The 12,714-nt window shown below is 41.5% G+C and overlaps 1 protein-coding gene across 1 annotated transcript; it reads right to left on the bottom strand.

The window, feature by feature from the left end:
- Positions 1-679: 679 nt before the first annotated feature.
- On the bottom strand, positions 680-10,533 carry LOC308327852 (rac GTPase-activating protein 1-like). Its single transcript, XM_080781419.1, has 17 exons — positions 10,403-10,533; positions 10,060-10,163; positions 9,099-9,301; positions 8,598-8,743; positions 8,043-8,112; positions 7,265-7,318; positions 7,001-7,078; positions 6,687-6,804; positions 6,329-6,483; positions 5,074-5,238; positions 4,495-4,590; positions 4,134-4,332; positions 3,731-3,836; positions 3,020-3,152; positions 2,733-2,832; positions 2,098-2,206; positions 680-1,387 (listed from the first exon to the last, which is right to left on the bottom strand). The coding sequence occupies exons 2-17, from the start codon at positions 10,145-10,147 to the stop codon at positions 1,312-1,314; spliced, it is 1,896 nt and encodes a 631-aa protein (XP_080637545.1). The 5' UTR covers positions 10,148-10,163; positions 10,403-10,533; the 3' UTR covers positions 680-1,311.
- Positions 10,534-12,714: the final 2,181 nt, after the last annotated feature.

Here is a 12,714-nt window from a genome sequence, read left to right as displayed (position 1 = left end):
CTAGCCTCGGAAACCCAGACGTTTTTATTTCCAGGGAGGAAAAGAAAAAAAACGTTTGGGTTTACCGACACCCCTGACATGTTACAGTAGAGATGGGAGTAATTTGACTGCTTGTATGCTCTTGCCATGAGTTTTTTTTTAATCTCTTGCTACACTTTCTGTCTTCTTAATTTGATCCTAGCATTGGCCTTTCTGAGTTACACTGCTACACTCAGAGGTCAGGAGCTGTCCCAATGTAAATAGAAGAGAGATTAGCTTAAAATATTGTTTATGTAGTAATATTGTTTACATGGGTCTTGTACACCTGCTTGGAATGGTGTTTAGTGGAGTTATGCTTTTGTATATTTTTGTTTCATAGAATTATCAGATAGCTGGCAGTCTTCCTGACTGTTGTGTTCTCCTACTCTTTTCCAATCTGAAGGAGTTGGTCCTTAATGATGATGGTTCCCCCCGGAGACTTTAGGAGGGATCCTCTGGCTCTCTTCTACAGACTACAGTGTAGATTTTGTTTTGTTCAGGGTGTTGCTTTTCTACCATAACACACCCCTACACCACAATCTCCACTCCACTTCTACATAATATTGATTTAAACGCATGTGTCGCCTTCCTACTCAACAAGTTCAACGATGGCAAGTGAAAAGTGGTAATCCTTTTTATTATGATTGTTGATCATCATAGAAAAAGTGTCAGAAAGGAGTGTCTCTTTACAGTGAAGAAATCATCTTTACATGCTAGCATGTCAAAAATGATGCAATGGCGACCTCTTGTGGTACAGTTACAGTGTGCATCTTCAGGCAATGCCTTAACATGCCTGGTAATACAATCCCTCAGTAATACAAAGTCAATGTCACTTTACATTACACCGTTTGAAAAAAAAGTTTTGTTCATGCAACATACAAGTCATATAGTGCAAAATAATATAAAAACAATGCGTGGCAGTTTTACAGCAATTAAAAACAGTTAAACGCAGCTGCATGTTTCAAATGTACTAAAGCACCTGCCTCTGCAGTTAGAACCACAGGTTAGATGGTGCATCAACACATTTAATTAATGCATGCTCATAAAAGGTATAGCAGACATTGGCACTTATATGGTTTCATCGTTTAAAACAGTTACTATGTTAATCAAAGGTAATATAGGCTATATATATATATATATTATATATGGATTTCTTTTTTTTTCAGAGCAAGAAAAAGTTAGTGTTAAGAAATAAAAATTGCACAGTAGTTTTCCCAGGATTGTGCGAATAATACAGTTATTGCAGTAAGATAACCCAGTGGTACAATATGGGTACCTTTGTCCCGTTCACGTTCATTTCAGTTGTGGAGAAGCAAAGTAGCCATTCTGTCGACTGGAGGGAGCCGATGCTTTACTCCGGCTTCCGAACCTACGAGGGGTGAAGACAGAAGGTCAGTCCAATCTATTATTACAAATGAGAGAATTCCACACCCACAATTTTGTGCCCATGGAGCACACAACGTTGTCTGCCTGGTTCAGGTGGCCAAGTCATAGACACAATGTATACTCCTCATACATCCTCTTTGTCTGCCGGTTCAGGTGGCCAAATCATAGACACATACTCCTCATACATTCTCGTATGCAGAGTATGCGGAAGGGCCTTTGTGGCCGTGGTACGCCAATACCTTCAACTCTGCGTTTTCAACCTAGCTTGGTGGCTCTTAGACTATTGGCCAATCACAGCGGGGCTGCTCCCCTGTACTTTCCCTACCTCTCTCAATCCTTCTCGGGAGAAAGAACACGGTCAGTGGGCGTGGCACATCACTGTCTGCCTTGGTTCAAAATGTGCCGTATATACGGTTTGTGGGGGTGTGTCTCACTCAGACACGTGATATTCACGGAGAAACAACAACACGGACGCGTGGCATTAAACGTGAGCACACAAGCTTCTAGTTCATCATATTTTCTTCTCCTTTAGGCAGTTTTTACAGAGAAATATGCATCACAAATCTCCAGGCAACTGGGGGTGTTGTGATTACGTTGTCGACACATTATCAGGTCAGCTACTTGCATGCCTCTTAATTCATAATATTGCAGTAAACGGTATACGAATAAGAGTATGTATGAGTGTGCACTTACAGGGTGGTGCTGGAGAGGGTGTGCTTCATGCGTTGGGAGAGCGAGCTGGAAGATGGTGTTTTAACCAACGCTTTGTGCTCTGGAGTGGTCACTGGTCCCAACATGCTCACTGCAGAAAATGTATATATCTTAAAATTGGATTCTGTTATTTCTACTGTTATCCCCGTTTTATATCAGTGTCCCCCCTCTCATTTGTCATCGCATTTCTGATTGCATTGAATTTTGTTGTAATGTTCTGTGTTATAAAGCACGTTATCTTTGTTTTAAAAAGTGCAATACAAAAAACGTTTATAGTTATAATTAAAATCAGTGTCAAACAGTCCCATGGATAGGCATCCACTGAAACATCTAGGCCTCGTTTCTCACACTAATTCTAGATTCTATATCAGAATATGTTTTTATGTTATATGTGCACATACAAGGGAGGTGTGACACAAAAGTAACAGGACTGTGGCAGCCATACCCTTTTACTTTTCAGAATCAGAACATATAAGTATAAGATCTGTAGAACTGTCTTCCATTCGTTGCATTTTACAACAAATGTGTCATATTTTATGGACTTGTTTATCTAGTTCTTCCCAAATAACAGATCTCTCATTGGTCAAAATGTACTGTCGTGCATTTGGATAATTTACCTTGGAGATCATCAGGCGCGTCTTGTCCGTTGTCCATGTTATCTGGATGGGCAAAATGACTCCAGTACTCTGCTGGGATACTCAGCAACCGCTCCATCACCTGGGTACAGGAGTTATTGGTCAGATACTTTGCTGAGAAGAGTATGGGCTCATTTGGCAAATGATTAACGTTATTAACGTTCATTTGAATATCTTGAGGCAAAGCAGGAACAGGCTGGTTCAGTCCTCACATTTTGTACATGGGGGGGGAAACACTCCTTACATCCAGTTCATTCATCTCTACTTACCCGTGGCTGTCTGCTGGTGTCATGTAAAATGGTCATTGGGTCTGGGTCAGGGACAGCATGACCCACCAGTGTGGGGCCAAACACCCTGGCTAGGTTGGTCACGTCCATCTTGTTTTCCGTATAGTGGGACACCCTAGGAAACACAAACAGGGAGGTGGTCACTAAGTTAGTGTTGTTATGAAAAGGACACAACTTATCCTGGTTATGTATATTGTTATTTAGCCATGTTTGATTAGAGTCAATGGAAGTGCATGAGACGGAGAGTAGAGCGACAATGTTTGTCAATGTCGGGTCTGAAATTCCGAATGGAGTGACTATGAGAGTACAAATATAACCAAACTTGGGTCCTGACTTCTGTCTTCAATGTTTGTGTTTAACCCATTCTGGGTTTAGCCTTTTTGGTGTTAGCATTATGTTGTGCTTTAGCTATTGAACAATAGCAGATCTACAAGGTCGGTGGCGCGCTACGAGCTTGTAGGTCTGCTATTTTTGAAAAATCGAAGAACGACTGACATAGAAACATAGCTTTTTCAGAAAACTGTCAGGATGTAGAAGACATTTTTAGAATCTGATCTCAGGTCAACATGGGTTAAACACTTTTGTCTTCAATGTTTGTGTTTACACAGACCCTCAAAGCTGGATATAGGAGGGTTTAGCGCCCCTCAAAAATAAATTCTAATCGCTGATTAAAAGCTTCTGGGAGAGACTTACTTCTGCAGATGAATCATCAAACAGGCCAGGGTGTCACGGTTTGGGTAGGGCAGCTCACTGACCGTCTGGTAAACCATGGCTAGACTGTTGCCCTCATCTTGGATTTCTGGGGACAAAACAAGACTTAATGATTGACGGCTGGCTCGCTCACAGCCATGATCTGCCGCTCAACTATTATGCATAGAACTCAAACTAATGTTTTATTAAGCTCTAAACATTGTCCTTTATCTCAATCGGAGCCCTAAAATGCTTTAGATCGCGTGCACGAGGAGATTTTGGATATTCTTTGACTACACAGCAAGGGCGCCACTGGAGGCTAACGGTGGATTCAAAGAGCAATATTCACACAAAGACTGTTGCATTCAGAAGAGAAATAATCGTGTAAAGAATCTCAGGAACTAACCAGCTGCATCCATGAAGGCTTTGTTGAGGCGGCAGGTGAGCAGGGGCTCTGGAAGGTTCCGAAGGAAGTCTTTGAGGACACCTGTGATGACATTAATGTCGTCTATTTTGTTGAGGGACGGCAAAGTCTTCCCTCTCATGAACTTCTCCTTCAGCTCTTTGACCAAGCGATCAGTGCCAGAAAGGCGGTACAGGCCGACCTGTGGAAAGGAAACGATCCAAGAAAAGGCAGTAGTCATTGTTTGACCCTTTCACATTTGGCACGGGTGCATAAATGACTACAAATAGAACACATAGAATACAATACAGACAGGGGAAATGAGGACTGTACAAAGATAATGAAGGCCTGAAGCCATCCTCACCTCACGCATTCCTCTACGCTCAATCTCCCTGATGCACTGGAGCACCAAGATGGGGATCATGGGAGCAGTGGGTGGAGCAAAGTCAGCCAGGGTCGTCTGCACACAGGATAGACGGATGAAAGGCTTTGACATGAGTATAGTGACGAAACGAGTAAGACGCGCGAACGCGGGAAGCGAACGCAGATCGTAAATTGCCATAACAATTAGAATAAATTATGAATTAGTGAGAACTGTGTAGTACTGTGAAATTAGTTAAAACAGGGCCGCAACGAGAAGGCTCAGCACCGCTAGCCCCATCCAGCTTGTGTGGTCATAACCATATCCCAAAGCAGCCATCACACTGATGTCACCATGACTCATGCGTTCGTGTGTCTGTGCCCTTTGTGCCCATATATGGAGCTGAGTGATTTGTTGATGCAACACACTCCATATTTAGACGTAGCTCCATATATGGGCACAAAGGGGGGACACACGCACGCACAGACATGATCTGCTAGGTCTCATAGTAAGTGCTCACTGCGTTCGCAACAATGAAACATGAGGGAACTAATGCCATGCGGCTCAAAAGCAGTGCATTACCTCTGCGGTCCTCACGGGGGTGCTGAAGGCAGTAGGGTTACAGGGCATGGGGCAGCGGTCACGGCACTCCGGATGGGTCACCATCCTGCAATCCTGGCACCGCAGGTACATCTTACCGAACTTGGTTCTCCTTCCACACGGCACACAGAACTCAGACTTGATCACCTTGGTGCAAGAGATGAGTGCATGACAGTTTAGACAGCACCAAGAAGAGGGGAGTACATTTCAGCTCACAAGCTTACAATACAACTAACTAATCTGTCAAATTAATTAATCCGTTTATTCATTTTTATAAAGTTGCAAATAGCAATAACTAATATACATCACTAAACTGAATATTCAATTACTAAAATGTAATTCAATACATGTTATATGTATTCTTATTAAACGATGTATCCCAATTGCCTTTAAATAATACCCGTATTCGTGTCTTCTTTGCTGGCGTAACGGCCGCAAAGAAGATGGTTGCTTCGCACTGGAAACCACCTCATACATTGACATTTCTCCAATGGGCTTTGACCTTTCTAGATATCATTTATCTAGAGATGTCAACAGCAAGATTGCACGGCGCAAAAGAGGAAAACATTGAGATTTGGTCTGGTATTGCAGATTTGGTTAAGGACATGATTTAGTCATTATTATTTATTTATTGTATGTTCCCATTGCACAGTGGTAGGAGTCCTGACATTGTCTTTTTGTGGCATCTTTGGTCCCGGGGGGAGGGGTGGGTGGGATTGTTTGTTTTTGTGTTCCTTGCTTTTGCTGTTATGTGTTGTTTTTACATGTGTTTTGTTTTCTTTATTCATTCATGGTGTTAACATCTTATTGTAATTTATTGTCTTAAATAAAAAAAACATTTGATAACAAAAAAATACATGTTATATGTATCTCAATCATCCTTGTTTGCCGTTCATGGCAAAGTCAAAATAAAAAAAATATCAGTTTGATGTTGGCCAGAGACCAAATTAGATGTTGGCCAGTGGCTGGTGCTTGCCTGTGAAATGCTTCCCTGTATTTATTTGAACAATGACAGAAAGGGGGATTTTCTGTTAAACTGGTTTGACAGAGACCATAGATGCTGATTGTCTCTAGACAATAACCACTATCAACAGTTAACTGAAATGCATATTAACAGCATAGTGTCCCTTTCATTTCACCCCCCATACATACAGTACTGCATTTCCAATGGCAATGCTGGACTTCACAATCTATCTCATAGTCCTAACAGATCAGTGAAATAATTATGGGCTCATACCGTTTTAGGGATCAACTGGTGTTTCTTTCCTCCGACATTGGCTCTGGGAGCTTTGGCTGGATGTGGGACTTTTGTGCTTGGCGTACTGGGAGCCTCGCTGGCGGTCTCAGACTGATCTGTAGTATTGGTGGTATCGGTCCATGCTGGAGCTGGACCTATAGGGAGATCACACAGTGTCACACCTCAAAACCACCAACATTCACTTGTATGGCTGATATTCTCCGACAATAAGGAACAAGAAAAGCGGCCAGACTAGTGTAATAATAGAACATTTCTGCTTAAAACCTAGGCTTCAGTGAGATCAAAATCATTCTCAAGGCTCAAATTAAGATGGGTTAGAACTTTAGAAGGTTCTCACCAGTCCTCCGACTGCGCAAGTAGTACGGCACCGTCTCAATGGTGGAGATTGTCTGAGCAGGCCCACCATTGGCCACGACAGTGATGGTGGTTCTGGCAACCACGGACTCCTCATTCATCTGAATAATGAGACATTTCAATACTATTGTCAACAAACATGGTTCAACTTCAACTAGTTTAAAAAAAAAAAAAACAATCAAACAGCAGTTGTGACCTTTTCATCATCTTGTCATTTGTTATTATAGATCTTTATTTTTTATTCTATGCCACAGATATTGAGCATGTTAGTGCCAGTCTGCCAGAGGTCATTATTACCCGCTCAGGCGCACGCCCTGTGGAACGGGGTTTCTTCACTGCCTGTGGAGGAGCATCGCAGAGTTTTCTAGAGGAACGCTGGGGATAAAATAAAAAAAAAGGACATAAAATCTCTTTACCATCAACTGAACTTGACATCCTAATATAGTGTCTAGTTAGCTAGCCACTGTCAATGTATGGATGACCATCAAACCTACAGGCTGCATGTTACGGTAACATTTACAACTCAATAGGCTTTGTGGATAAATCTGTCACATCACTCACTCTTTTCTGCCGTTTGCGTAACCTCACCGACGTCATCACAGAGGAATCCCAGTCCTGGAGAGAGAGATGGTGAGAATTAAAAACATGCCTTGTGTGGAGCTCATGGAGCTCTAGAAAATAGTGTGTGGATGTTTTTTCCTCTTCTTCTTTGATAAATAAAAACGTAAAAAAAAAAAAGTAATGTACCGGACAGAGTAACTTCTTCTACTACATTTTCGGGTTGTGCCTCCGCCGATCCAGTTGAATGCATTTTATTTATGACAAAAATAGTGCATTTTAGAGAGAAGCTGGGGCCCCGAGACACTTCCCAGAGATAGATTTGACTTTCACAAACACAAAACAGGCTTTGTTTCAGTGATGCGCAGAGGCATTAGTGAGAGTTACTCTCTAAGGCACTGGACCAGGGTTAGGAGTACGGACACCCCAGGCACCTAAAGGCCTTCATACTCCACTACAACATGGCGCATGCCGCGGTGATAAGCGACTCAACGCTCACCCCAACACATCTCTCTGTTTTTACTAACCACCGTTTTAGTGGTCACCTTATCAGCTAAAACTGGAGTATGAATAGCACTTAAGGCGAAAGCACAAGTGGAATCACCGACCGGCGACCGGGAAGGGACCAGGGCCCTGCCCCGGAGAACAGAACAGCAGTAATAGTCTAGAAACATCAATATTTCTCCATACACTATTTTACATACTTTGTGGATAGTGGATTACCACTATCATTATATAATGCATAACAAAAAGACACGATATATAAAATGGCCAACCATACCACTGAGTCATCCGTTTGGTCATAGCTAATGTCCGACAGCAAGGAGCCTGATTCATCAATGCGAGTTAACCTAAGGAAAATATTAGACAACGCACATAATCAGGATATAATCTTGTATGGTTTGTAGAATACACACACACTAGAGTTGTCCCGATACCATTTTTTTCAGACCGAGTACAAGTACTTCATTTTTAGTACTCGCAGATACCGAGTACCGCTACGAGTACTACATTTTTGTTGAGTAATTTTACCCCCTTTTTCTCATTGATGCAGATGGATCCCCGATCTACATTTTCATTTATGCTTGTAGATCGGTTGTTTTTGGCAATTTGCTGCAGTGTTGGGTCAGACTTGCTCCTGTTGCATTCGTTCAGCCTAGTGTCTATTGGATGTTTTGGTTCTCGGGTCAGAGTATCGGGCCGGTTCCGAGTACCGAGTACTTGAGGGTGGTATCGTTATCGGAACAACTCTAACACACACACAAAACTATCCGTTATTGCCCATACTTCAAAATGCTGTCATTGTGCTTTAATAGACTAGTTCTGCACTGCTCACCTGCGGCTGTTGTTGAGGTTTGCCTTTGCTACCTGGGAGTGAGCGCTGAGAAAGGCCAGGGCAGAGCGCTGCTCCTCACTCAGGTGAACACTGTTGCTGTTGTTCTCTGAGATCAATAGATCCTTGATCAGCTGCAGCTGACGATCCTAGACCCAGAAACAAGCAGGTGATGTTACGATTACGAACCCACAGAAACATTATTAATAATGAACATTAGTTAACAGTAAGTAATGCATTGGCTTATGAGCAGTGGCCTATCTTCGTCAAAGTAAGGTTTGAACAATTATTAGAGGATTGTCAACTTCCCACTTAAATTTTCAACTTCAAAACACACTTGTAGCCTCAATGCATATTGATCAATCATCAGGCTAGTTATTAATTATCACAAAACATCCAACAATTCAACCTGACATGACAGTCTTAGTTAATTGTGAAAATTGACATAAAACCATTTAGATATTATATGACATATATGATAGTTCGCTTTATTATATTACCCACCAGCTTTTCATATTCTGCCTCAGCTTTCTGCCGCCGGCGTATTTCAACGTCAACCTGGTTTCGAGCGTGCTTTAATTTCACCTCCAGGGACCCTCTCTCGGTCTCTGCCTTAGCCAGCCCCTCCCTACAGGAACCCAGTTCAACATCCGCCTGCAGCCACTTCTTACGGCAGTCGTCGAAGTTCACCGCTAGCTGGATGAACTCTGGGATCAGACATGGGAGAATATAGTTTTATATGATCTGTTCTTTCTAATTATAATGTGTCTGCTACATTCTAACATGTAGTTAGAATGATTATGATTGGTATAATAATACAACTGGCCTCCAGAAAGGGGACATAAGGAAAGGGTTACCCAATCTAATGCAAAGGGAAGAACAATAGTACTCCTTCAAATGGAAATGTTCTCCATTATTTGGATTACATGAATATACATTTCCAGCCCCCGCCACAATGACTCTCCCAGGAAGATGTCTTGGGCTGCACTTCCCACACTACAGATGTGGTGGTGTACTGAGTCTGTACTGTAGCAAGGCTAGTGGTGGTCTGATTGCTTTATTTATGACTATGATGGAACTGACAGATATTGAGTTCCATAAGCAGCATCATTCAGACCCAATCAGTGAACAAATGTAAAAAAGACCAGTAGCCCCACCACCATGTTTTAGGCTCTATGACTCAAGTCTGAATTTTCATTTCAGCGATTGAGGGCTGGAGCCAGGCTATGTGACTCAGTCAACAAACGGTAAGAATGTATTTCTAGCCTAAACTGCAAGTAATATTGGGCTGTTCTTTACGTTGATACGTTTGTAATTGTAAACATTGGATCAAAACTGAGCAATATTTGCGTGTAAAACCCTTTGGAACGTGAATATAATCAATTCATAAGATCAAAACAATGCGGGATGTTATCCTGGAGCACACATTGAGGCGTCACATTCCAGAGCCTACAGTGATACTTACGTGGTTCGATTCCTTCATTCAGGACGTCCACATGCGCCAGCAGCTTCTGAAACTGGTTGTGCAGGTTCACCCCAGAGGACTCCATCATGTCTAGCCTAGATCAGCTAACGTTAGCATTAGCACAGAGAAATGAGTGAGTTGGCCGATGTTACACTTGAGACATAATAAAGTTATAAACTATCAGCGAATAAAAGACCAACACCGTTGACTCGTGTATTAAGTTTAACGTCTCTAGCGTTCATCACATATTGCACCACATAGTTCGAATAGCAGTTAGCATAGGCTACTTCTTCCATCAGTAACGTCTCGGTTAATAATAAACGAGAAAAGAACAGAAACTCACCAGTTCTCGTTTGCAAATAATGTTGTAAACATGTAATGCAGCTGCTGCTGCTCCCGTTGCCAGAAGTTAAAAACAAAGAAAGTTAGCCTATAAAAGCCCTGGCTGTGTATGTGTGTGTGTGCCTAGCCTACTGTCCAACGAAACTAAACTAAACTTTCTACAACAGTACAACTTCTGCAACGCTCTGAAAGTTCAAAAACAGCGCCCGCCTTTCCTTCGTCTTCCCGGAAGAGAGTCGAGTGCACTCTGTCGCCCCCATCGGTGAGGGGTTGTAACGGCAGGAGTCCGCATAATATTAACATTAATGATTTATTCCTGTAAGCCTAGGCTAAATTAGTGTGCATTCTAATAATAGTATACCTTTTGAAGTCATTAAGGCACAATTGGACACGTTCAGTCTGACTCAGGACTGGTGCCAGGCTAACTAACTATATATATATATATATATATATATATATATATATATATATATATATATATATATATATATATATATATATATACCCATATTCTTCAAATAGTAATTTCAACAGGAAGTTTAATAATAAAATAAATCAACATCAACAGAGAAACTATTAAAGCTAGTGTGTGTGTGTGTGTGTGTGTGTGTGTGTGTGTGTGTGTGTGTGTGTGTGTGTGTGTGTGTGTGTGTGTGTGTGTGTGTGTGTGTGTGTGTGCGTGCGATGGTTGAGGTGCAGTTTGCTGTCACTACCTGGGATCAAGATAGGTATAACATTATGTGTTAAAACCTTACATCATGTGAACTAGACAACAGCTGTGTGTGTCCCCTTTAGAATGCCTGGCACAACGAATATGTCCCATAGCATCATTAATCATTTCCAGTTGGCATATCTAGGTGCAGTGCACCTAGATATGCCCCCCCCACCCTCTTTATTTCTATACTGTACACATTTCCGTATGTCTTTAAATGTTTTGCTGAATTGAAAATGGAGGACCCTTATGTAAACAAGTTTTTCAGGTTTTATCATTTTAGCAGATTTTTATAATGTACAACTTCTGCAAACTGTTAATACAATATGTTCAATCAATCATCAATCAGTGCAACTGTGTAAGAATTTATCATCGGAACACAGACATTCAAAGGCAAAATGGAGTATATTTCAATTAAATAACTTACCATTTATGTAACATATAAACATACGGTATTTGACAACCAATATTGTAAAGTCCTAATCTTATTAGACACAAATATTTGGAGCATTAAGAATATTCAAGGAACTGGTCTGACTACTTCTCCTCCTCATGCTTATGCATATGCACAGTTGAGCAGGCCTTGGATGTCACTCTGCTGCCAGCTAACCTGTCATTGAAAACGTCCTTATTCTTTGAAGGCCTGTCATTTTTGTGCATTTAATGCATCAGAGATGGGAAGCCTAGCCATACATCTGCTCCACCTACTGTCATGGTCCACCTCCAAATGTGTGTGTGTGTGTGTGTGTGTGTGTGTGTGTGTGTGTGTGTGTGTGTGTGTGTGTGTGTGTGTGTGTGTGTGTGTGTGTGTGTGTGTGTGCGTGCGTGCAGTGTTTAGTGGTTAGTGTGTTTTGTATTCACACTGCATCTCAGTGCTGCAAGTCCATTAGAGTCGATTTGAGATAATAGTGGCCAGTCAATATGGGCTCTCTGTCTTGATCAATTATTCAACTCTATATGCACATTATTTCACTGTCTGAAACTTATTTTTACGCCAACCATTGCATGCCTTGCTTCTCTTGGACTGACAACTCATCTCTCTCTCTCCCTCTCTCTCTGCAATTATAATTTGGCATCAAGAGTTTGAATGTGCTGCCAAAAGTAATCCGGGAAATCATTATTGTTGTGAAATAGAGCAGTTCCTCTCAGAAGATAATTGTTTTTACCTAAATGTTTCCGATGGCCCCATACAATTAGCTTTTCATTCATTATTAATGAGGCCAAATAATTGGAACATGTACACCTGACAAATCTATTTTTTCAGACTATTAAAGGACCATGTCACCCATTTTCAACCTGTCTTTACATAATTGGTCCTCTCTAATGCTCATTATGAGATGCCAGTACCACAATTTCTGCCTGTCTTAGAGGGCTGTGGACAGTTCAGAAACTTGCCTGGCTACCAGTGACATCATCGGAAGGTAGGTTTGGTCATTTCAAACAAGATATCAAACTTCTTTTAAATGAATGCAAGAAAAACGGCTTCTTGTCTAAACTGCCTATAATGAGATGCAGAGTTTGTACATGAAAATTGTGCCATGTTATAATGAGCATTAGCAAGGACCAATGATATAACAGCCCCATATTTAAAAATGTCACCT

The sequence above is a fragment of the Protomyctophum bolini genome (genome assembly GCF_963924005.1).
Source record: "Protomyctophum bolini genome assembly, chromosome: 2".
Classification (NCBI taxonomy): domain Eukaryota; kingdom Metazoa; phylum Chordata; class Actinopteri; order Myctophiformes; family Myctophidae; genus Protomyctophum; species Protomyctophum bolini.
The sequence above is the reverse complement of the archived record's forward strand: the minus strand, read 5'-3'. Positions and strand labels throughout refer to the sequence as shown.